General features: G+C 43.1%; 1 protein-coding gene across 1 annotated transcript in view; it reads right to left on the bottom strand.

The window, feature by feature from the left end:
• Positions 1-653: 653 nt before the first annotated feature.
• Positions 654-23,270, bottom strand: part of LOC122929486 (olfactory receptor 2B2-like) — a 37,836-nt gene continuing 15,219 nt past the window's right edge. Inside the window, exon 5 of the mRNA XM_044283084.1 lies at positions 654-1,595. Coding sequence (XP_044139019.1) covers positions 654-1,595 — 942 coding nt within the window. The remainder of the gene's footprint in view (positions 1,596-23,270) is intronic.

Below are 23,270 nucleotides of genomic sequence, written 5' to 3'. Positions count from 1 at the left end.
ACCTGTACTGGTTGTCAGGGCTTCCATGGGTGTGTCTCTCCTCCCTTGTGAGGCAACACGTACACGCCCTCTGCCTCACCAGCCTATGGCTTGATTGCAGGAAGTATTCAAAGGCACTTCCTGCCCCAGAAAGATGTCTGAGCAACTCATGCTCACTAGCTTGTATAGGTACTTGTGTGAAGATGTTTTTGAAGTTCTGCTTTTCTGTGTACCGGACGCTGCTTTAGGATTTATCGGATCTTGTTTGCTTGCCACCTGCCTCTGACCTCAGACTTTGTTTACAGACTTTGATTGATCGCTGCCTGCACTGACTTCGGACTTCCTGACCACATACTTCCCTTCAGTGCTTGCACTGGTATCATTGACTCCCTGGTCAGCTGCCACTGATTCGGGGACTGCTCTGGAGTGGCACCTGGTAACTACCCTAATGGCTCAAGCCTATCCTCACCATCAGAGGCTCTAGTGAAGACCAGGTAGTTGCTTAATCACGCCCCTCCAGAGTATAGCCAGTCAGTGGCACAGTGGGTCCACACCCGCTTGCATAACAACTGTGACAGTTCCATTACTGTGTCCACCTGCTTCTTTATGCCATCCTTAAGTAGGGAGCCATGTGAGGACTACTGTGTTTGTAGGTGCAACCAAAACATATTGATTCATGGACAATTGCCACGAAAGACATATTTATGAAATGTTTCTTGCAGCGCTTTCATAATCTCTATATTCCTCAGACTATATATAATGGGGTTGATTAATGGGGTAAATACAGTATACAGCAGGGACAGGATTTTACTGATGGTTGATGACTGTCCTTTAGTTGGGACAACATAAACACTAAACAAGGTGCAGTAGAATATGGAGACCACAATGAGGTGGGAGCTACAGGTGGAGAAGGCTTTCTGTCTACCAGTACTGGATGGGATCCTTAAAATTACAGAAATAATTTTAACATAAGACATAATGATTATTATGGTTGGTAGGATGACTGCTGGTATGCCTAGCAAGGAGACTCCAAGATGGACGATGTAGGTATCAGAGCAGGCAATTTCTAGCAAGGGGACAAGGTCACAGAAAAAATGATCAATAATATTTGGACCACAAAATTGTAACTTTAATGTCATTTGTGTGTCAATAAAAGTGGCAGAAAATCCCAACAACCAACAGGTGATGCCCAATTTCATGCACCATGCATTGGTCATGATAGAGTTATAATGAAGTGGTTTACAGATGGCCAAGTATCTGTCATAAGACATCACTGTGAGAAGAAAACACTCAAATACTTCTGAAGTACAGAAAAAGTAAAACTGACTAATGCAATTAATAAAAGTGATGGTCGCCCCATTATTCAGTAGGATGTGGAGCAGGTTGGGGACAATAGTTGTGGTCAATAAGATGTCACTGATGGACAGTTGTGAGATGAAGAAGTACATTGGAGTGTGAAGGTTCTTGCTGATGGACACCAGGGTGATGATCAGGAGGTTCCCACATATTGTCACATAGTAAACCACAAGGAAAAGGCTGAACAGGAAAATTCTTAAACACCGGTTCATCTGAAATCCTAAAAGGAAAAACTCTGAAACCACAGTCCGATTGTTCTCCTACAATAAAAAAAAAAAAAAAAAGAAGAAATTATGTCATTGTTAAGTAATACTAGAGAGATGGAACGCTATACTGACTTTACTTTTGCCTCGACAGATTAGGTCTGTTCAACACTCAGCATGTGTAATATACGATAGTCAGATTGTTTGTCTTTTCATACAAAAAGTACATAAAAAAAGAAAAGGAAGACAGAACTGAATAACTAAAATTCATAATCTCTCTACACTAGTGATGAGCGGCATAGGCAATATTTTAATTTGTGATATTTTGCTAATTTGTGGCCGAATATTTGCCATAAATTCGCAAATTCGAGAATTCGTGATCTCCAGTCATTGTTTACTTGATTGCGAAAATCGACAATGTAATATATTCAGAATAAATTAGCGATTAGAATATTTAACACTATTTGCAAATACGAATATATAGCACTATATTCTAAATATTTGCAAATTCTCTGTGGCGATATTCGCGATTAAAATTCACGATTCAAATATTCGCACTCAACACTACTCTACACCACCTCATTTATATGCGTCATACTTATTACTCTTACTTCTAAAGATGAGTGGTGTTTCTGAAACTTAACCTGAATAACATTGAAACTGCCCTGATTGCCAAAAAAAGTCATATACTCTGGAAAAAAAAAAGGATCTTATATAGTAAAGAGTTGGCAACTTTCCTATTGGTTGCTAGGGATGTTGCTAAGCTCAGACAAAGACATTGCTGCCTTCTCATTGGCCCAGAAGCAAGAAGCAGGTAGGGATGAAGGGTTCAGATGAAAAAAAAATCTATAATATTTGCTAATACGTATACAGTTGCAAGAAAAAGTATGTGAACCCTTTGGAATGATATGGATTTCTGCACAAATTGGTCATCAAATGTGATTTGATCTTCATCTAAGTCACAACAATAGACAATCACATTCTGCTTAAACTAATAACACACAATGAATTAAATGTTACCATGTTTTTATTGAACACACCATGTAAACATTCACAGTGCAGGTGGAAAAAGTATGTGAACCCCTAGACTAATGACATCTCCTATAGCTAATTAGAGTGAGGTGTCAGCCAACTGGAGTTCAATCAATGAGATGAGATTGGAGGAGTTGGTTACAGCTGCCCTGCCCTATAAAAAACACACACCAGTTCTGGGTTTGTTTTTCACAAGAAGCATTGCCTGATGTGAATGATGCCTCGCACAAAAGAGCTCTCAGAAGACCTACGATTAAGAATTGTGGACTTGCATAAAGCTGGAAAGGGTTATAAAAGTATCTCCAAAAGCCTTGCTGTTCATCAGTCCACGGTAAGACAAATTGTCTATAAATGGAGAAAGTTCAGCACTGCTGCTACTCTCCCTAGGAGAGGCCATCCTGTAAAGATGACTGCAAGAGCACAGCGCAGACTGCTCAATGAGGTGAAGAAGAATCCTAGAGTGTCAGCTAAAGACTGACAAAAGTCTCTGGCATATGCTAACATCCCTGTTAGCGAATCTACGATACATAAAACACTAAACAAGAATGGATTTCATGGGAGGATACCACAGAGGAAGCCAGTGCTGTTCAAAAAAAAACATTGCTGCACGTTTACAGTTTGCACAAGAGCACCTGGATGTTCCACAGCAGTATTGGCAAAATATTCTGTGAACAGATGAAACCAAAGTTGAGTTGTTTGGAAGAAACACACAACACTATGTGTGGAAAAAAAGAGGCACAGCACACCAACATCAAAACATCATCCCAACTGTGAAGTATGGTGGTGGTGGCATCATGGTTTGGGGCTGCTTTGCTGTGTCAGGGCCTGGACAGATTGCTATCATTGAAGGAAAAATTAATTCTCAAGTTTATCAAGACATTTTGCAGGAGAACTTAAGGCCATCTGTCCACCAGCTGAAGCTCAACAGAAGATGAGAGTTGCAACAGGACAACGACCCAAAGCATAGAAGTAAATCAACAACAGAATGGCTTAAACAGAAGAAAATACACCTTCTGGAGTGTCCCAGTCAGAGTCCTGACCTCAACCCGATTGAGATGCTGTGGCATGACCTGAAGAAAGCGATTCACACCAGACATCCCAAGAATATTGCTGAACTGAAACAGTTCTGTAAAGAGGAATGGTCAAAAATTACTCCTGACCGTTGTGCACGTCTGATCTGCAACCACAGGAAACGTTTGGTTGAAGTTATTACTGCCAAAGGAGGTTCAACCACTTATTAAATCCAAGAACTGGTTTGTAGGGTCACATACTTTTTCCACCTGCACAGTGAATGGTTACATGGTGTGTTCAATAAAAACATGGTAACATTTAATTCTTTGTGTGTTATTAGTTTAAGCAGACTGTGATTGTCTATTGTTGTGACTGAGATGAAGATCAGATCACATTTTATGACCAACTTGTGCAGAAATCCAGATCATTCCAAAGGGTTCACATACTTTTTCTTGCCACTGTATATTGCACTATATTCTACATATTCGCTAATTCTTGAAGTGGCAATATTCGCAATTCGAATATTCGCGCCCAACACTAAATTCGTAATCACACTGATCGCAGCCCCTCAATTGTGGCATCTGAGGCGGCTTTACCCAGAAAAGCTGCACTCCTGGGTCCCCAACGACTTCCTTGCACTAATATGGGGGAAGATGTTCATTCCTGATAAGTCCATGAGTCTTTCTGAAGAGTTACACGCCTTAAAAATAAAACTCACAATTGTGAGAATTTGTTTTTTCTTTCATCTCTCATCGGTGTTTATATGGAAATGGTGGTATCAGAAGGAGCAACAGCTTGTAGTTTTTAATAACAGTCCAAAATAACAGTACCAGAAATTGAAGAAGCAATGACTTTTCACAAAAGCTGTCAAAACAGTATCCCTTTTGAAGAGCAGTTACAGGTTTGTTATACTGAGCAGGGTAGTGTTCCCAGCAGCAGCAGTACAGTATGGAACCTAATGGACAAGACAGAGATGTGCAGTTGTGTAGGTGTAGTAGTAGTGGCAGCATGACCATATAGAACATGATAAACAAGGCAGGAGGTATGTAGTTGTAGTAGCGGCAGCAGCATTACTGTATGAAACATGATGAACAAGGTGGAGATAGGCAGTTGTGTAAGGGTAGTGGAAGCGGCAGGAGGACCTTATGGAATATGGTTAGTCATGAGATGTGTAGCTGTGTTGGGCTACTTGTAGTGGCAGCAGAATCACCTTATGAAACATGATGGACAAGGTAGGAGATGTGTGGCTGTGTTGGTGTGGTAGTGTATGTAGCAGTGGCACAGACAGTGTCCACTTTTGATGCACATAATGAATACTTCAGAGGTGCTTTGATAATAAAATAAAATAAATTAAAATTAAAAAGGTCTAAAATCCACTGTAATTGTTGAACATACAGGGAGTGCAGAATTATTAGGCAAATGAGTATTTTGACCACATCATCCTCTTTATGCATGTTGTCTTACTCCAAGCTGTATAGGCTCGAAAGCCTACTACCAATTAAGCATATTAGGTGATGTGCATCTCTGTAATGAGAAGGGGTGTGGTCTAATGACATCAACACCCTATATCAGGTGTGCATAATTATTAGGCAACTTCCTTTCCTTTGGCAAAATGGGTCAAAAGAAGGACTTGACAGGCTCAGAAAAGTCAAAAATAGTGAGATATCTTGCAGAGGGATGCAGCACTCTTAAAATTGCAAAGCTTCTGAAGCGTGATCATCGAACAATCAAGCATTTCATTCAAAATAGTCAACAGGGTCGCAAGAAGCGTGTGGAAAAACCAAGGCGCAAAATAACTGCCCATGAACTGAGAAAAGTCAAGCGTGCAGCTGCCAAGATGCCACTTGCCACCAGTTTGGCCATATTTCAGAGCTGCAACATCACTGGAGTGCCCAAAAGCACAAGGTGTGCAATACTCAGAGACATGGCCAAGGTAAGAAAGGCTGAAAGACGACCACCACTGAACAAGACACACAAGCTGAAACGTCAAGACTGGGCCAAGAAATATCTCAAGACTGATTTTTCTAAGGTTTTATGGACTGATGAAATGAGAGTGAGTCTTGATGGGCCAGATGGATGGGCCCGTGGCTGGATTGGTAAAGGGCAGAGAGCTCCAGTCCGACTCAGACGCCAGCAAGGTGGAGGTGGAGTACTGGTTTGGGCTGGTATCATCAAAGATGAGCTTGTGGGGCCTTTTCGGGTTGAGGATGGAGTCAAGCTCAACTCCCAGTCCTACTGCCAGTTTCTGGAAGACACCTTCTTCAAGCAGTGGTACAGGAAGAAGTCTGCATCCTTCAAGAAAAACATGATTTTCATGCAGGACAATGCTCCATCACACGCGTCCAAGTACTCCACAGCGTGGCTGGCAAGAAAGGGTATAAAAGAAGAAAATCTAATGACATGGCCTCCTTGTTCACCTGATCTGAACCCCATTGAGAACCTGTGGTCCATCATCAAATGTGAGATTTACAAGGAGGGAAAACAGTACACCTCTCTGAACAGTGTCTGGGAGGCTGTGGTTGCTGCTGCACGCAATGTTGATGGTGAACAGATCCAAACACTGACAGAATCCATGGATGGCAGGCTTTTGAGTGTCCTTGCAAAGAAAGGTGGCTATATTGGTCACTGATTTGTTTTTGTTTTGTTTTTGAATGTCAGAAATGTATATTTGTGAATGTTGAGATGTTATATTGGTTTCACTGGTAAAAATAAATAATTGAAATGGGTATATATTTGTTTTTTGTTAAGTTGCCTAATAATTATGCACAGTAATAGTCACCTGCACACAAAGATATCCCCCTAAAATAGCTAAAACTAAAAACAAACTAAAAACTACTTCCAAAAATATTCAGCTTTGATATTAATGAGTTTTTTGGGTTCATTGAGAACATGGTTGTTATTCAATAATAAAATTAATCCTCAAAAATACAACTTGCCTAATAATTCTGCACTCCCTGTATAACTGTGACTTGGTACCTACTAAAATGGATAATACCTCCCTGATGCAGTTTGACTCTGTGATTGTGAATGATGTGATGAAGATTTGGGAACTGGGGTCATTCACACTAATAATAAAGTAACTGTTATAGCTTTAAATAAACTGGATGATAGAGTTGAGCGAACACCTGGTTGTTCGGGTTTGAGAAATTCGCCGAACTTCCCGGAAATGTTCGGGTTCGGGATCCGAACCTGACCCGAACTTCGTCCCGAACCCGAACCCCATTGAAGTCAATGGGGACCCGAACTTTTCGGCACTAAAAAGGCTGTAAAACAGCCCAGGAAAGGGCTAGAGGGATGCAAAAGGCAGCAACATGTAGGTAAATCCCCTGCAAACAAATGTGGATAGGGAAATGAATAAAAATAAAATAAATAACAATTAACCAATATCAATTGGAGAGAGGTCCCATAGCAGAGAATCTGGCTTCACGTCACCCACCACTGTAACAGTCCATTGTCAGATATTTAGGCCCCGGCACCCAGGCAGAGGAGAGAGGTCCCATAACAGAGAATCTGGCTTCATGTCAGCAGAGAATCAGTCTTAATGTCATAGCAGAGAATCAGGCTTCACGTCACCCACCACTGTAACAGTCCATTGTCATATATTTAGGCCCCAGCACCCAGGCAAAGGAGAGAGGTCACGTAACAGAGAATCTGGCTTCATGTCAGCAGAGAATCAGTCTTCATGTCATAGCAGAGAATCATGCTTTACGTCACCCAACACTGGAACAGTCCATTGTCAGATATTTAGGCCCAGGCACCCACGCAGAGGAGAGAGGTCCCGTAACAGAGAATCTGGCTATATGTCAGCAGAGAATTAGTCTTCATGTCATAGCAGAGAATCATGCTTTACGTCACCCAACACCGGAACAGTCCATTGTCAGATATTTAGGCCCAGGCACCCAGGCAGAGGAGAGAGGTCCCGTAACAGAGAATCTGGCTTCATGTCAGCAGAGAATCAGTCTTCATGTCATAGCAGAGAATCAGGCTTCACGTCACCCAACATTGGAACAGTCCATTGTCATATATTTAGGCACCGGCACCCAGACAGAGGAGAGGTTCATTCAACTTTGGGTTGCCCGCAATATAATGGTAAAATGAAAATAAAAATAGGATTGAATGAGGAAGTGCCCTGGAGTACAATAATATATGGTTAAGGGGAGGTAGTTAATGTCTAATCTGCACAAGGGATGGACAGGTCCTGTGGGATCCATGCCTGGTTCATTTTTATGAACGTCAGCTTGTCCACATTGGCTGTAGACAGGCGGCTGCGTTTGTCTGTAATGACGCCCCCTGCCGTGCTGAATACACGTTCAGACAAAACGCTGGCCGCCGGGCTGGCCAGCACCTCCAAGGCATAAAAGGCTAGCTCTGGCCACGTGGACAATTTAGAGACCCAGAAGTTGAATGGGGCCGAACCATCAGTCAGTACGTGGAGGGGTGTGCACACGTACTGTTCCACCATGTTAGTGAAATGTTGCCTCCTGCTAACACGTTGCGTATCAGGTGGTGGTGCAGTTAGCTGTGGCGTGTTGACAAAACTTTTCCACATCTCTGCCATGCTAACCCTGCCCTCAGAGGAGCTGGCCGTGACACAGCTGCCTTGGCGACCTCTTGCTCCTCCTCTGCCTTGGCCTTGGGCTTCCACTTGTTCCCCTGTGACATTTGGGAATGCTCTCAGTAGCGCGTCTACCAACGCGCGCTTGTACTCGCGCATCTTCCTATCACGCTCCAGTGCAGGAAGTAAGGTGGGCACATTGTCTTTGTACCGTGGATCCAGCAGGGTGGCAACCCAGTAGTCCGCACACGTTAAAATGTGGGCAACTCTGCTGTCGTTGCGCAGGCACTGCAGCATGTAGTCGCTCATGTGTGCCAGGCTGCCCAGAGGTAAGGACAAGCTGTCCTCTGTGGGAGGCGTATCGTCATCGTCCTGCGTTTCCCCCAGCCACGCACCAGTGATTAAGTGCCACCCCGCTGTGACCATGCTTCATCCTCATCCTCCTCCACCTCCTCCTCGTCCTCCATTAGTGGGCCTTGGCTGGCCACATTTGTACCTGGCCTCTGCTGTTGCAAAAAACCTCCCTCTGAGTCACTTCGAAAAGACTGGCCTGAAAGTGCTAAAAATGACCCCTCTTCCTCCTCCTCCTCCTCCTCCTGGGCCACCTCCTCTTCCATCATCGCCCTAAGTGTTTTCTCAAGGAGACATAGAAGTGGTATTGTAACGCTGATAACGGCGTCATCGCCACTGGCCATGTTGGTGGAGTACTCGAAACAGCGCAACAGGGCACACAGGTCTCGCATGGAGGCCCAGTCATTGGTGGTGAAGTGGTGCTGTTCCGCAGTGCGACTGATCCGTGCGTGCTGCAGCTGAAACTCCACTATGGCCTGCTGCTGCTCGCACAGTCTGTCCAGCATGTGCAAGGTGGAGTTCCACCTGGTGGGCACATCGCATATGAGGCGGTGAGCGGGAAGGCCGAAGTTACGCTGTAGCGCAGACAGGCGAGCAGTGGCAGGATGTGAACGCCGGAAGCGCGAACAGACGGCCCGCACTTTATGCAGCAGCTCTGACATGTCGGGGTAGTTGTGAATGAACTTCTGCACCACCAAATTCAGCACATGCGCCAGGCAAGGGATGTGTGTCAAACCGGCTAGTCCCAGAGCTGCAACGAGATTTCGCCCATTATCGCACACCACCAGGCCGGGCTTGAGGCTCACCGGCAGCAACCACTTGTCGGTCTGTTGTTCTATACCCCGCCACAACTCCTGTGCGGTGTGGGGCCTGTCCCCCAAACATATGAGTTTCAGAATGGCCTGCTGACGTTTACCCCGGGCTGTGCTGAAGTTGGTGGTGAAGGTGTGTGGCTGACTGGATAAGCAGGTGGAAGAAGAGGAGGAGGAAGCCGAGGAGGAGGAGGAGGAGGCAACAGGAGGCAAAGAATGTTGCCATGCGATCCTTGGCGGTGGAAGGACGTGCGCCAAACAGCTCTCCGCCTGGGGCCCAGCTGCCACTACATTTACCCAGTGTGCAGTTAGGGAGATATAGCGTCCCTGGCCGTGCTTACTGGTCCACGTATCTGTGGTTAGGTGGACCTTGCCACAGATGGCGTTGCGCAGTGCACACTTGATTTTATCGGATACTTGGTTGTGCAGGGAAGGCACGGCTCTCTTGGAGAAGTAGTGCTGGCTGGGAACAACATACTGTGGGACAGCAAGCGACATGAGCTGTTTGAAGCTGTCTGTGTCCACCAGCCTAAATGACAGCATTTCATAGGCCAGTAGTTTAGAAATGGTGGCATTCAGGGCCAGGGATCGAGGGTGGCTAGGTGGGAATTTACGCTTTCTCTCAAATGTTTGTGAGATGGAGAGCTGAACGCTGGCGTGTGACATGGTTGAGATGCTTGGTGACGGAGTTGGTGGTGTTGGTGGTACATCCTCTGTTTGCTGGGCGGCAGGTGCCAACGTTCCTCCAGAGGCGGAGGAAGAGGCCGAGGCGGCGGCAGCAGAAGATGCCGAGGCGGCAGCAGCAGAAGAGGTAGCAGGGGGAGCCTGAGTGACTTCCTTGTTTTTAAGGTGTTTACTCCACTGCAGTTCATGCTTTGCATGCAGGTGCCTGGTCATGCAGGTTGTGCTAAGGTTCAGAACGTTAATGCCTCGCTTCAGGCTCTGAAGGCACAGCGTGCAAACCACTCGGGTCTTGTCGTCAGCACATTGTTTGAAGAAGTGCCATGCCAGGGAACTCCTTGAAGCTGCCTTTGGGGTGCTCGGTCCCAGATGGCGGCGGTCAGTAGCAGGCGGAGTCTCTTGGCGGCGGGTGTTCTGCTTTTGCCCACTGCTCCCTCTTTTGCTACGCTGTTGGCTCGGTCTCACCACTGCCTCTTCCTCCGAACTGTGAAAGTCAGTGGCACGATCTTCATTCCATGTGGGGTCTAGGACCTCATCGTCCCCTGCATCGTCTTCCACCCAGTCTTGATCCCTGACCTCCTGTTCAGTCTGCACACTGCAGAAAGACGCAGCAGTTGGCACCTGTGTTTCGTCATCATCAGAGACGTGCTGAGGTGGTATTCCCATGTCCTCATCATCAGGAAACATAAGTGGTTGTGCGTCAGTGCATTCTATGTCTTCCACCGCTGGGGAAGGGCTAGGTGGATGTCCTTGGGAAACCCTGCCAGCGGAGTCTTCAAACAGCATAAGAGCCTGCTGCATAACTTGAGGTTCAGACAGTTTCCCTGGTATGCATTGGGGTGATGTGACAGACTGATGGGCTTGGTTTTCAGGCTCCATCTGTGCGCTTTCTGCAGAAGACTGGGTGGGTGCTGGATCCACTGTCGGCCACCCAATTGACTAATGCCTGTACCTGCTCAGGCCTTGCCATCCTTAGAACGGCATTGGGTCCCACCAAATATCGCTGTAAATTATGGCGACTACTGGGACCTGAGGTAGTTGGTACACTAGGACGTGTGGCTGTGGCAGAACGGCCATGTCCTCTCCCAGCACCAGAGGGTCCACTATCACCACCACGACCATGTCCGCGTCCGCGTCCCTTACTAGATGTTTTCCTCATTGTTACCGTTCACCACAATAAGAAAAATATTATTTGGCCCAATGTATTGAATTCAAATTCAGGCCTTTTTTTACAGACACCTAACACTATCTGGCTATCTATTTAGGTACCGTATTACACTAATAAAGGCACAGCAGTAACCACAGATTTAGCTGACTATAAATTTGAGGCCTAGTATTTAGGCGCTGGATTACAGGTATATGTTTACGGACAGAATTAAACTTGGAAATGCACGGTAGCGTGTGTGTGAAGTTATTGAGAATGACCCTATCAGCACCTTGAATCTAATATACCCTTTTAGGGATAGATTTAAAGTAGCCCTGATACAGCAGAAACCACTAATTTAGGAAATTGCTAAGTTGGGAATTGTATTTTAACCCTGAACAAAAATATATCCTTTGCCAGACAGCAGACAGTATTACAATTGGCTAGCCACAGCTGAAACACCAGATTTAGGGTACTGCTATTTTGGCAATTGTATTTCACCCCTCAATAAAATAGCAAGCACAGCTAAGCCCCTGATGTAGGATATAGCCCAAAAATAACCACACTATTGATGGTTAAATGCACTTGGTGACAGCTTGCCCCTGATGTAGGATATAGCCAAAAAAATAACCACACTATTGATGATTAAATGCACTTGGTGACAGCTTGCCCCTGATGTAGGATATAGCCAAAAAATAACCACACTATTGATGGTTAAATGCACTTGGTGACAGCTTGTCCCTGATGTAGGATATAGCCAAAAAATAACCACACTATTGATGGTTAAATGCACTTGGTGACAGCTTCCCCCTGATGTAGGATATAGCCAAAAAATGACCACACTATTGATGGTTAAATGTACTTGGTGGCAGCTTGTGCTGGCGCACCACAAGACAGAAAATGGCCACCGATCACCCCAGAAAAAAGTGGCTGAAAAACACTCTGGGCAGCCTAAAAACAGTGAGCAATTGAATAGCAGCAGTTCAATGATCCACAGCTGTAGATCGATCACTGACTTAAGTGTTTTGGAGGAGTTAATCACTGCCTAATCTCTCCCTAACAGTCGCAGCTGCAACCTCTCCCTACACTGATCAGAGCAGAGTGACGGGCGGCGCTACGTGACTCTAGCTTAAATAGAGGCTGGGTCACATGCTGCACTGGCCAATCACAGCCATGCCAATAGTAGGCATGGCTGTGATGGCCTCTTGGGGCAAGTAGTATGACGCTTGTTGATTGGCTGCTTTGCAGCCTTTCAAAAAGCGCCAAGAAAGCGACGAACACCGAACCCGAACCCGGACTTTAACGAAAATGTTCGGGTTCGGGTCCGTGTCACGGACACCCCAAAATTCGGTACGAACCCGAACTATACAGTTCGGGTTCGCTCATCCCTACTGGATGACAGCGTGCCAGGGGCAGCCTAATCTACTTAGTGACACACTGACTCCTGTCTGTAAAACATAAAATCTCTGTGTAAAATAATGATAAATCTAGCTAGCTATTGTCTTCTCCTCACTGGGAAAGAAAATCTCTGTGCCTAAAATACGTGTATTCTGTGTTTTAGGATATCTCTCCATCTATCTCTCCTCAGATGTGCTATCCCTCCAATGTACGAGCCTAGTAAAACATGGCAGATCCTGGTTGGGGTCTTATACTGTATACAGCTAGTTGGCATACATTATGGGTTAGTCCAACAGGACATGGTCATGTGATCCTCCATCCTCTCATCATCCTGTATTCTGATATGGAAAATCGTAGATGCTACTTGTATTGATTTGTGTGATACAAATCCTAAAAACTATCCCAAAACTGAAGTTTTCCAAACCATTACAATTTCTGATGTTTTGCCAGTTGTACTTTCATGTTCATAAAAGTTAACTGCAAATTCTTAGGAAAGTCATTTTCTACTCTCTGACGTCAACACTAAGCAGATATCCACAAGGGTCTAATGATATGTTTGTGTAACGTTATGCAAAATTTGCCTGATTTCTTTCCAGAATTCTTTATAAACACAGTCCAACCACATGTGCCATTATTATGACTGCCTCTACTAAGTTTTAGGCTGGTTCCACACATACTGTGTGAAGCCACCATTAATTAAAAATAAATAAATAAATAAAATAAAAAGGAAAAAGAAATCACTACATGCAAAACCAATCTTTGCGACAAACAGCTACGCCTGTATGCCGAGACATAGAATGACAGCTTTCAATCATTAATAGGGCCTTCTTCACCTTCTTCACTTCAAAGTCCAGAATAAGCAGGAATTTTAATAAACAAAACATAAATTAGGCTAGGTTCACATCACCGCTTATTGAAGAGAAGTGCCAAATAGGGCACATAACTGACCCAATTGGAGCTAAAAAAAATCAGTTGACTACAATGAAGTCCATTCAGTTTCAGTTTGGAATCCTGTCTTCTTCCTGTCTTCTTCTCCGGGAAGTAAGAAAATGAAAATACTTAAATTTTACCTCTTTATAAATAAATTACCAAATAACTTTTATTAGTTATAATGGCTCGGTTTGTCCAGGGAGCAATCATTAGGAAAAAAAAAATGGCCGCCGTCCTATTAGTCCACACATAACCTGTCCTAATCACAGAGGAAGACAAGTTACAGAGCTGTGCCATCTTCCTCTCTTACTTGTCAGGGATTATGATCCTAAATACAGTTTAATATGATTTTCAGATGAATCTCTGTAGGAATGGAGTCCGTGAGGAGACATGAAGTACAGAGAGAATGTGGGGGTGTGGATAATGATCAGCAGTACTTGTATGCAATCTCTATTACCACAGCCCCACATTACCCTAGTCTGTCCTGTCCATCCTCTCTGTACTTCATGTCTCCTCATGAACTCCATTCCAACAGAGATTCAGCTGAAGATCTGATCTGTATTCAGGATCATAATCCCTGACAGGTAGAACAGAGAGGAGGATGAGGCAGCTCAGTGTTGTAAAGTAACTTGTCCTCCTGTGTGATTAGGACAGGTTTTGTGTGCACTAATAGGATGGCAGCCATTTTATTTCTCCTAATGATTGCTCCCTAGACAAAATTAACCATTATAGCTAATGAAATGTATTTAGGAATATATTTATACTAAAGTAATATTTAAGTGTTTTCATTTTCTAAATTTCCAGTGAACCGCTTTAAGTTGATCTCAAAAGAAAGAAAGATGGTCCAGCTTCACTGAAAAATACTTGAGGCTTTATTCAATCCCGTGCAGATAAAAACCAACATACAGCAATGCAGAAAATCGACCGGTTTCGGATCACTGTAGATGCGGATCCTTAGTCATGATGTGCATCAGTGGGAAGTGAGGTCGAGACTAAATAGTGAACCACCAAACACAGGTGATCACAATCAGGTACAGGACACACCTCCTGATGACATCCTTCACAGATAAAATGCATAGTAATTACAACATGCCAAAAGACATAGAAAAATAAGATAAAATTTACAAATTGCAATGATAAAAAAAGAAGAGGAGTAAACATATTAGTAATGTAGAATTGTATCATGACGCCTGTTCAGTCCTGATGGTATCCGTGAGCCTAATTTGAAAATCCAAAAGCACTCACGATTGAGCAACTTTTTCTTGTGATCACTGCCTCTGTTTGGTCTGTTAACCCTTTCCACTCCTTGCACTGACATGCTGTCTGTATTACCATCATGGACCGCAGCAAAATGCAGACTAGCGGCAGAGACATTTTTTATTTTAGCATGAGGTACGTCAGAGATGAGACGGCAAATTCGAATTTTCAAACAGTTGGATGTGCACCCGACGTACTGTAAATTACACAGAGAGCATGTTATGCAGTATACCACATATGTGGTGGTGCAGTTGATGTATTGCTGAATAGTATGAGTGGTGTGGTTACTTGTAGACACAATATGCGAGCCCATCCTCATATATGAGCAACATGTACATCTTTTATGCCCACATTTAAAATTACCTATGTTTCTCAGCCAAGTGGGCTGGGAGCCAGGTTTATCCTGGTATAGAGAGGGGCTCACCATATTTGCTAAAGTAACAGCACGTCAGGCAACACCGCTTTTCACAACGTCACCCCACGCTTGGTCATATTTGAGAAGATGAAGATGTCTTTTGACAATATTACATATTTGTGAATATTCACAGCTATAACTCGTGGAAAAAGTAACTTGCTTCTCTTTATGACCAAGCCTGGGCGTTTTGTTGGGAAAGATTAAATTATCCCGAGACATGGTAGAAACCATATTCTTTGATCGGTTTAAAAGTCTGCTGGGATAATTTCTGGCTAGGAGACGAGTGGTGACAGTATTCATTTCTTCAATGCAAGTTTCACTAGAGGAACAATTGCGCAAAGCGCGAATGTATTCGCCCCTAGGGATATTATGGACAGTGTGTGCAGGATGACAGGATCCCGCATGTAGGATGGTATTTCCTGCGGTTTCCTTTTTGTGCGTACGACTGTGTACTCGGCCACCCCCCACGTCCCCCACCAAACACAAATCCAAAAAGGATATTAGGGTCTTATGAGAGTTTAAAGAAAAACGTAAATTACAGTTGTTAGCATTGAGGAAGGATCCGAATGATGGTACGGCCGCCACATCGCCCGACCAAACAAAGAGCAGGTCATCGATGTACCGACCGTACCACCGGACGGATCCACTCCATGGGTTGGAATCAGAGAAAAGAAAATGATGTTCCCACCATGCCATATAAATGTTTGCAAGCGATGGTGAGAAACGGGCCCCCATAGAGACTCCTCTGCATTGGAGAAAAAATCTCCCATTAAACATAAAATAATTGTGTTGCATAAGAAATAATACAACTTTGCAGAGGAAATCTCTAAAGGGTAATGAGAAATTAGAATAAAGACTCAAAAAACAACCCAAAGAGATAATGGCAAGATCCTGGGGGATGGCCGTGTATAGGGAAGCAACATCAGCCGAAATCCAAGAAAGGACCACTGGAAGGAATGAAAAGCCTGCAAGACTGAGGCAGTATCCCGCAAAAAACCAGGAATACACTGCACTAGTGGTTGCAACATGCTGTCCACCCAGGATGACAAATTTTCCGAAAAAGACCCAATACCCAAAACTATAGGGCGCATGGGGGGAGGGAATCCCTCTTTATGTATCTTGGGGAGGGAATGGAAGATGGGGACCACTGGATAAGAGACAAAAATATAATCAAATTGTTTTTGGTCCAAGTAGCCACTATCCAGTCCCTCCTCCAAGATACTCCTCAAAAGGGTTTGGAAAGGAGCGGTGGGATCCTGTGTCAACCTGGTATAGGTGGCCGAATCAGAGAGCATAAGCTCATTTTGTGCGGCATACACGGGTCTGTCCAGGATGACCACTGCTCCCCCCCTTATCAGCTTTTCTCACAATTATATCAGACATACTCTTCAGTTCTTTAAGTTGATCTGCTCCAAAACCCCCAAATGGAGCCTCCAACTCATATGTGATCATGCCCTTATACCAGGCATGTCCAAAGTGCGGCCCTCCAGCTGTTGCAAAACTGCAACTCCCAGCATGCCTGGATAGCTTACAGCTATTAGGGCATGCTGGGAGATGTAGTTTTGCAACAGCTTAAGGGCCGCACTTTGGACATGCCTGCCTTATACTGAATGTTTTCCCAAAAAAACATAGATCAATCTGTTCATTTCCTCATGCTCTACAACATGCTGCCAGCAGATTACACTGCACATTCTGGTGATAGATTCCCTTTAAAGTAGACAATTAAATAATATTTCCTTTCTAGTCTACTGCTAAAATCCTTTAATCTCCGGAGAACTGGATACAGGCCTACAGGATCCATCTGATTTTAACTAATAATAAAAATACTAATGATAATTTTATCAGTGACATTCAAATACATGCTAAAAAGGAAGCTTTAGGACTGGACTCCCACATACAGTTCTTTTTTTTTTTTTTTTTTTTTTTTTTTTTTTATCCTGACTTTTACTATTATTTTGGTGGCGTTTTTCATTGTGTAACATAAAAAAAATAAATAATAATAATTGGTATTTTTAAAGCCTATAGAAATTCATATGGAAAACTGCCAGACTCAGAAAATGCCACAGTAAAAAAAGACAAAAACTGTGCAGAATGTGTGTGTAGATTTTTTGAGAATGGAAAAAAGCAGCTATGTATCTCAATAAAAGCAATACATTCCAAAGTAAATCCAACCAAATCCAACAGTGTTGAGCCCATTGTAGTCATGAGTATATCACAGTCCACATCCAAATATGTACAAGAGACAATAGGTGAGGTGAAGGGTAACATTAAGAAGCCGTCATGGAAGACATCCCTAAGACATCTGCAACGCGCCCCCCCCCCCAGGGCCGATCGTGTCCCAGGTTTAGTAGACTGCCGATTGGTGTGGAGCGGCCCTTAATAGTCTTTGTGTGTGTCAATGTGCTCCTACCTGGATACTGTCACTCCCCAGGGTTAGGCTCCAAAGCAATAAGTGGGGAGAGTTAATGGTAGAGGTGAGAATAAATATTGAGTCCAGACCTTGATAAAGTTCGACAGTTTTACTTCGGTGAACTTGCATCCGGACAATATTCAGGCTTTTCTTACATTCAGGCTTTCTTTTGGTTCCAGCAGGTTTTGGCATAAACTGGCAGACAAACTTGGTAACTGTGCTTTCTCTCTTTCTCTGCTGGGCTTACAGGCATGCTTGATAACTCTGCTTACTTTCTCTCTACTGTACTAGACTCTGCTTGGGTCTGGTGACTGGACTTTTGGTTGGTTCTGGTATCCCTGGATTGGGGTGCCTTCGGCTGTTTTCCCCCTCCTGACACTCAGAAAGTAAATGAGCAAGGAGTCAGGGGGCTCTATGAGCTACTTCCCTTTGGAGACTCCTGCTGCAGCTACATAACACTTTCCTCTTGCTGCTACCTCTGGGTGGTGGAATGGTAAGTTCTATTCTATCTAAAAATAGCTCTGCCACATAGACACTGACACCTGCTGGTGAACCAGGCATATTACATGTACAAAACAGTTCCATAACAATAATACAAATGCACAGTGTAAAGGACCTGGAAATAAATACACATATGGCATTTATGTTAGATAATAAGAGACAGTAGCAGGGTGAAGGAATGGTAATACTATTCTTGGGTATTACACATCTATACACAACAATTTATATGTTCAATATAAAAAAAATCCTAATTCTACTTGCAATGTGCATTTCCATGGTCCTCAAAAAATATATTAATTTTAATAAACTTAAATCCTATTTTCCAAAGTCATAGCATTACCATGAATGATGATATCCTGCGTGTCCCATCTAATGATGTGTAGTAGACTCTTGGACATTTTATATAGCATGTGCCGTGGATTGATTGCAGGTACCTCTACTTATACTTAGCAAGAATGGAAGGGGCCTATGGGAAAATATTAATTTGTTATTGCCTTACAGGTCTCCTGGGGCTCAGTCTAAACCTGAACTACTGAGAATTAGCAGCCGGTTCCCAAAATCACACAGATTAATTATTTCATAAAATAGTCTTTTACAATGTTGCTTATCAGTGTTCACTCAAGGAAGTTGTCAAAGATTAGAAAAACATGACAGATTTCTTCCAAAAACATCCTCACACCTGTCCACAAGTAACTCAATTCTACAGATTGAATTCTGAATTCATCAAAAATTTCACACAAAAAATCTTCCAAAAAAAGGTTCCAAAGTTTTGGTGATTTCTTTTGGATGAATTGCTCAAAGCGTCACCCTCCATTTTACATTTAAAATTCAGTACAGTAATGTGGGAAACAGAGTAGTGAGAATGAAGACTTAGGACTCATGAATTTGGGACCGGGACCATGTCAGCTAACCTTAACCCCTTAAGGACTCGGCCCTATTTCACCTTATGGACTTGGCCATTTTTTGCAAATCTGACCAGTGTCATTTTAAGTGCTGATAACTTTAAAACGCTTTGACTTATCCAGGCCATTCTGAGAGTGTTTTTCCGACACATATTGTACTTAACGACACTGGTAAAATGAAGTAAAAAAAAAATCTTTTTTATTTATAGTAAAATTCCAAATTTACCAAAAATGTTGAAAAAATTCAAAATTTCCAAGTTTTTATTTCTCTACTTGTCCCATTTGAAGCCTCCCTGATGCACCCCTAGAGTAGAAACTCCATAAAAGTAACCCCATCTAAGAAACTACACCCCCTCAGGGTATTCAAAACTGATTTTACAAACATTGTTAACCCTTTAGGTGTTTCACAAGAATTAATGGAAAATATTGATACAATTTAAAAATTTCACTTTTTGGGCAGATTTTACATTTTTATATATTTTTTTTTTTGCTTTTACAAAGCAAGCGTTAACAGCCAAACAAAACTCAATATTTATGGCCCTGATTCTGTAGTTTACAGAAACACCCCATATGTGGTTGTAAACCGCTGTACAGGCACACGGCAGGGCGCAGAAGGAAAGGAATGCCATACGGCTTTTGGAAGGCAGATTTTGCTGTTTTTTTTGACACCACGTCCCATTTGAAGCCTCCCTGATGCACCCCTAGAGTAGAAACTCCATAAAAGTGGCCCCAACTAAGAAACTACACCCCTCAAGGTATTCAAAACAGATTTTTACAAACATCGTTAACCCTTTAGGTGTTCCACAAGAATTATTGCCAAATGGAGATTAAATTTCAGAATTTCAATTTTTGGGCAAATTTTCCATTTAATCCATTTTTCCCAGTAACAAAGCAAGGGTTAACAGCCAAACAAAACTCAATATTTATGGCCCTGATTCTGTAGTTTACAGAAACACCCCTTATGTGGTCGTAAACAGCTGTATGGGCACACGGCAGGGTGCAGAAGGAAAGGAATGCCATACGGATTTTGGAAGGCAGATTTTGCTGGACTGTTTTTTTTGACACAATGTCCCATTTGAAGCCCCCCTGATGCACCCCTAGAGTAGAAACTCCAAAAAAGGCCCCATTTTAGAAACTGTTGGTACTAGTTTAGGGTACATATGATTTTTGGTTGCTCTTTATTACACTTTTTGTGAGGCAAGATAACAAGAAATAGCTGTTTTGACACTGTGTTTATTTTTTGTTATTTACAACATTCATCTGACAGGTTAGACCATGTGATATTTTTATAGACCAGGTTGTCACGGATGCGGCGATACCTACTATGTATACTTTTTCTTTATTTATGTAAGTTTTACACAATAATATCATTTTTGAAACAAAAAAAAAATCATGTTTTAGTGTCTCCATATTCTGAGAGCCATAGTTTTTTTAATTTTTGGGCGATTATCTTAGGTAGGATCTCATTTTTTGCAGGATGAGATGATGGTTTGATTGCATGCTATTACACTTTTTGTGATGTAAGGTGACAAAACATGGTTTATTTAGCACAGTTTTTATTTTTTATTTTTTACGGCGTTCATCTGAGGGGTTAGGTCATGTGATATTTTCATAGAACCGGTTGATATGAATGCGGAGATACCAAATATGTATACTTTTTTTTATTTATGTAAGTTTTACACAATAACAGCTTTTTTAAAACAAAAAAAAATAATGTTTTAGTGTCTCTATATTCTGAGCCATAGTTTTTTATTTTTTGGGACATTGTCTCAGGTAGGGGCTCATTTTTTGCGGGATGAGGTGATGGTTAGATTGGTACTATTTTGGTGGGCAAACACCTTTTTGATCGCTTGCTATTACACTTTTTGTGTTTTAAGATGACAAAAATAGGTTTATTTAGCACAGTTTTTATTTTTTATTTTTTACGGTGTTCATTTCTTTTATTTAGCAAAGTTTTTATTTTTAATTTTTTACGGTATTCATCTGAGTGGTTAGTTCATGTGATATTTTTATAGAGTCTGTCGATACGGACGCGGCGATACCTAATATGTATACTTTTTTTGTTTCCCCTATTTTTTTACAATTTTTTTTTAACTTTATTTGGGGAAAATTATGTTTTTGTTTATTTTTACTTGAAACTTTTAATTTTTAGGGGGAGAACTTTATTTTTTCAACTTTTTTTTCACTTTATTTTTTGTTCCACTTTGGGACTTGAATTTTTGGGGGTCTAATCCTTTACAATGCATTCCAATACTTCTGTATTGGGATGCATTGGCTGTAAGAGTAATACTGTGTGTATTACTCATACAGCTTCCGGCCTGTGAGTTCCAGGGGGCTGGATCTCACAGGCTCTTCACCGGAAGGCACCGCAATGCCTTCCTTAGGCATTGCGCTGCCTTCCATGCCATCGGGTCCCCTCCATAGCCCCATGTAGGTGAGAGTCTGATATGTTGGGGCAGCGAGTTCCAGAGTATGGGGGATGCACGGGAGAAATCTTGGAGTCGATTGTGGGAAGAGGCGATAAGAGGAGAGGAGAGAAGGAGGTCGTGTGAGGATCAGAGAGTGCGTGTGGGGGTGTATCGGGAAAGTAGCTCAGAGATGTTATGGACGCCCTTGTATGTATTTGTTAGTACTTTGAAGTGAATTTGTTGGGCAATGGGGAGCCAGTGAAGGGATTGGCAGAAGGGAGAGGCAGAGGAGTAATAGGGTGAGAGGTGGATTAGTCGGGCAGCAGAGTTCAGGATAGATTGGAGGGGTGCGAGAGTGCTATATGAGAGGCCACAGAGGAGAATGTTGCAGTAGTCTAGGCGGTAGATAATGAGGGCATGTACAAGCATTTTCGGAGATTCAAAGTTAAGGAAAGCACGGATGCGGCAGATGTTTTTGAGTTGGAGGCGGCAGGTGGTGGAAAGGGCTTGGATATGCGGTCGGAATGAAAGGGAAGAATCCAAGGTCACTCCAAGGCCTAGGTCTGTTTGGGGGGTTGAACAAGATGGGGGAAAGATTATGAATTCTGTCTTATCCATGTTAAGTTTTAGAAAGCGAGAGGCGAAGAAGGATGATATAGAAGATAGACATTGTGGGATTCTTGATAGTAAGGTGGTGATGTCTGGACCAGAGAGGTAGATTTGTGTGTCGTCAGCGTAGGAGTGATACTGAAAGCCATGGGACTCTATGAGCTGTCCTAGGTCAAAAGTGTAGCTAGAGAAGAGCATGGGTCCTAGGACAGAGCCTTGCGGGACACCAACAGAGAGGGAATGAGACAAGGAGGTGGTGCGAGAGTGGGAGACGCTAAATGTCCGGTGTGTGAGGTATGATGTGATACAGGAGAGGGCCAGGTCAGTGATGCCAAGAGATGAGAGAGTTTGCAACAGAAGGGAGTGGTCAACAGTGTCAAAGGCAAAGGACAGGTTAGGAGAAGGAGGACAGAGTATTGTTTCTTGGTTTTGGCTGTCAGTAGGTCATTGGTGACTTTGGTAAGGGCAGTCTCGGTCAAGTGGTGGGGTCAGAAGCTAGATTGTAGGTGGTCAAAGAGGGAGCAGGAGGAGAGGTGGGAGGACAGTTCTGAATGGACATGTTGTTCAAGTAGCTTTGAAGGATACAGAAGAAGTGATATGGGGTGATAACTGGACAAGGAAGATGAATCAAGTGAAGGCTTTTTAAGGATGGGTGCAATGGTAGCATGTTTAAAAGCAGAGGGGAAGACACCAGAGTTTAGTGATAGGTTGAAGAGATGAGTTAGGCTGGAATAAACACTGTGGTGAGGTTAGGGATGAGGTGGGAGGGGATTGGGTCAAGTGCACAGGTGGTCAGATGAGATTTGGAGAGTAGAGTGGAGAGTTTTTCTTCTGTAATGGTGGAGAAGCGGACTTTGGGAGAAGAGGACTGAGCAGTTGTGTAGAGGGTCTGTGGGGACTGTGCAGTAAAGCTTTCTCTGATGTGGACTATCTTTTGTTTGAAATATTTGGCAAAGTCCTCAGCTGAGAAGAGAGGAGAGGGTGGGGGCGCTGGGGGACGGAGAAGGGAGTTAAAAGTGCTAAAAAGTTGTTTAGGGTTGTGTGACAGGGAAGATATGAGAGATGAGAAGTAGGCCTGTTTTGCATCAGCGAGTGAGGATTTGAATATGAGGAGGAATTGCTTGTATGTGGTGAAATGATCTTAGAATGGGATTTCTTCCATCGCCGCTCAGCAGCCCTGGAAGCTTGTCTGAGTTTTTTGGTCAGGTTGGTGTGCCAGGGTTGTCTGTTGATTTTTCAGGTTTTGCTGTGTGTGAGGGGGGCAACAGTGTCCAGAGCTGTACTTATTGTGTTGTTATATAGGGTGGTAGCAGCTA

The sequence above is a fragment of the Bufo gargarizans genome, chromosome 2, assembly GCF_014858855.1.
Source record: "Bufo gargarizans isolate SCDJY-AF-19 chromosome 2, ASM1485885v1, whole genome shotgun sequence".
In the NCBI taxonomy this organism is placed as follows: Eukaryota; Metazoa; Chordata; class Amphibia; order Anura; family Bufonidae; genus Bufo; species Bufo gargarizans.
This window is presented reverse-complemented; position numbering and strand designations above follow the sequence as displayed.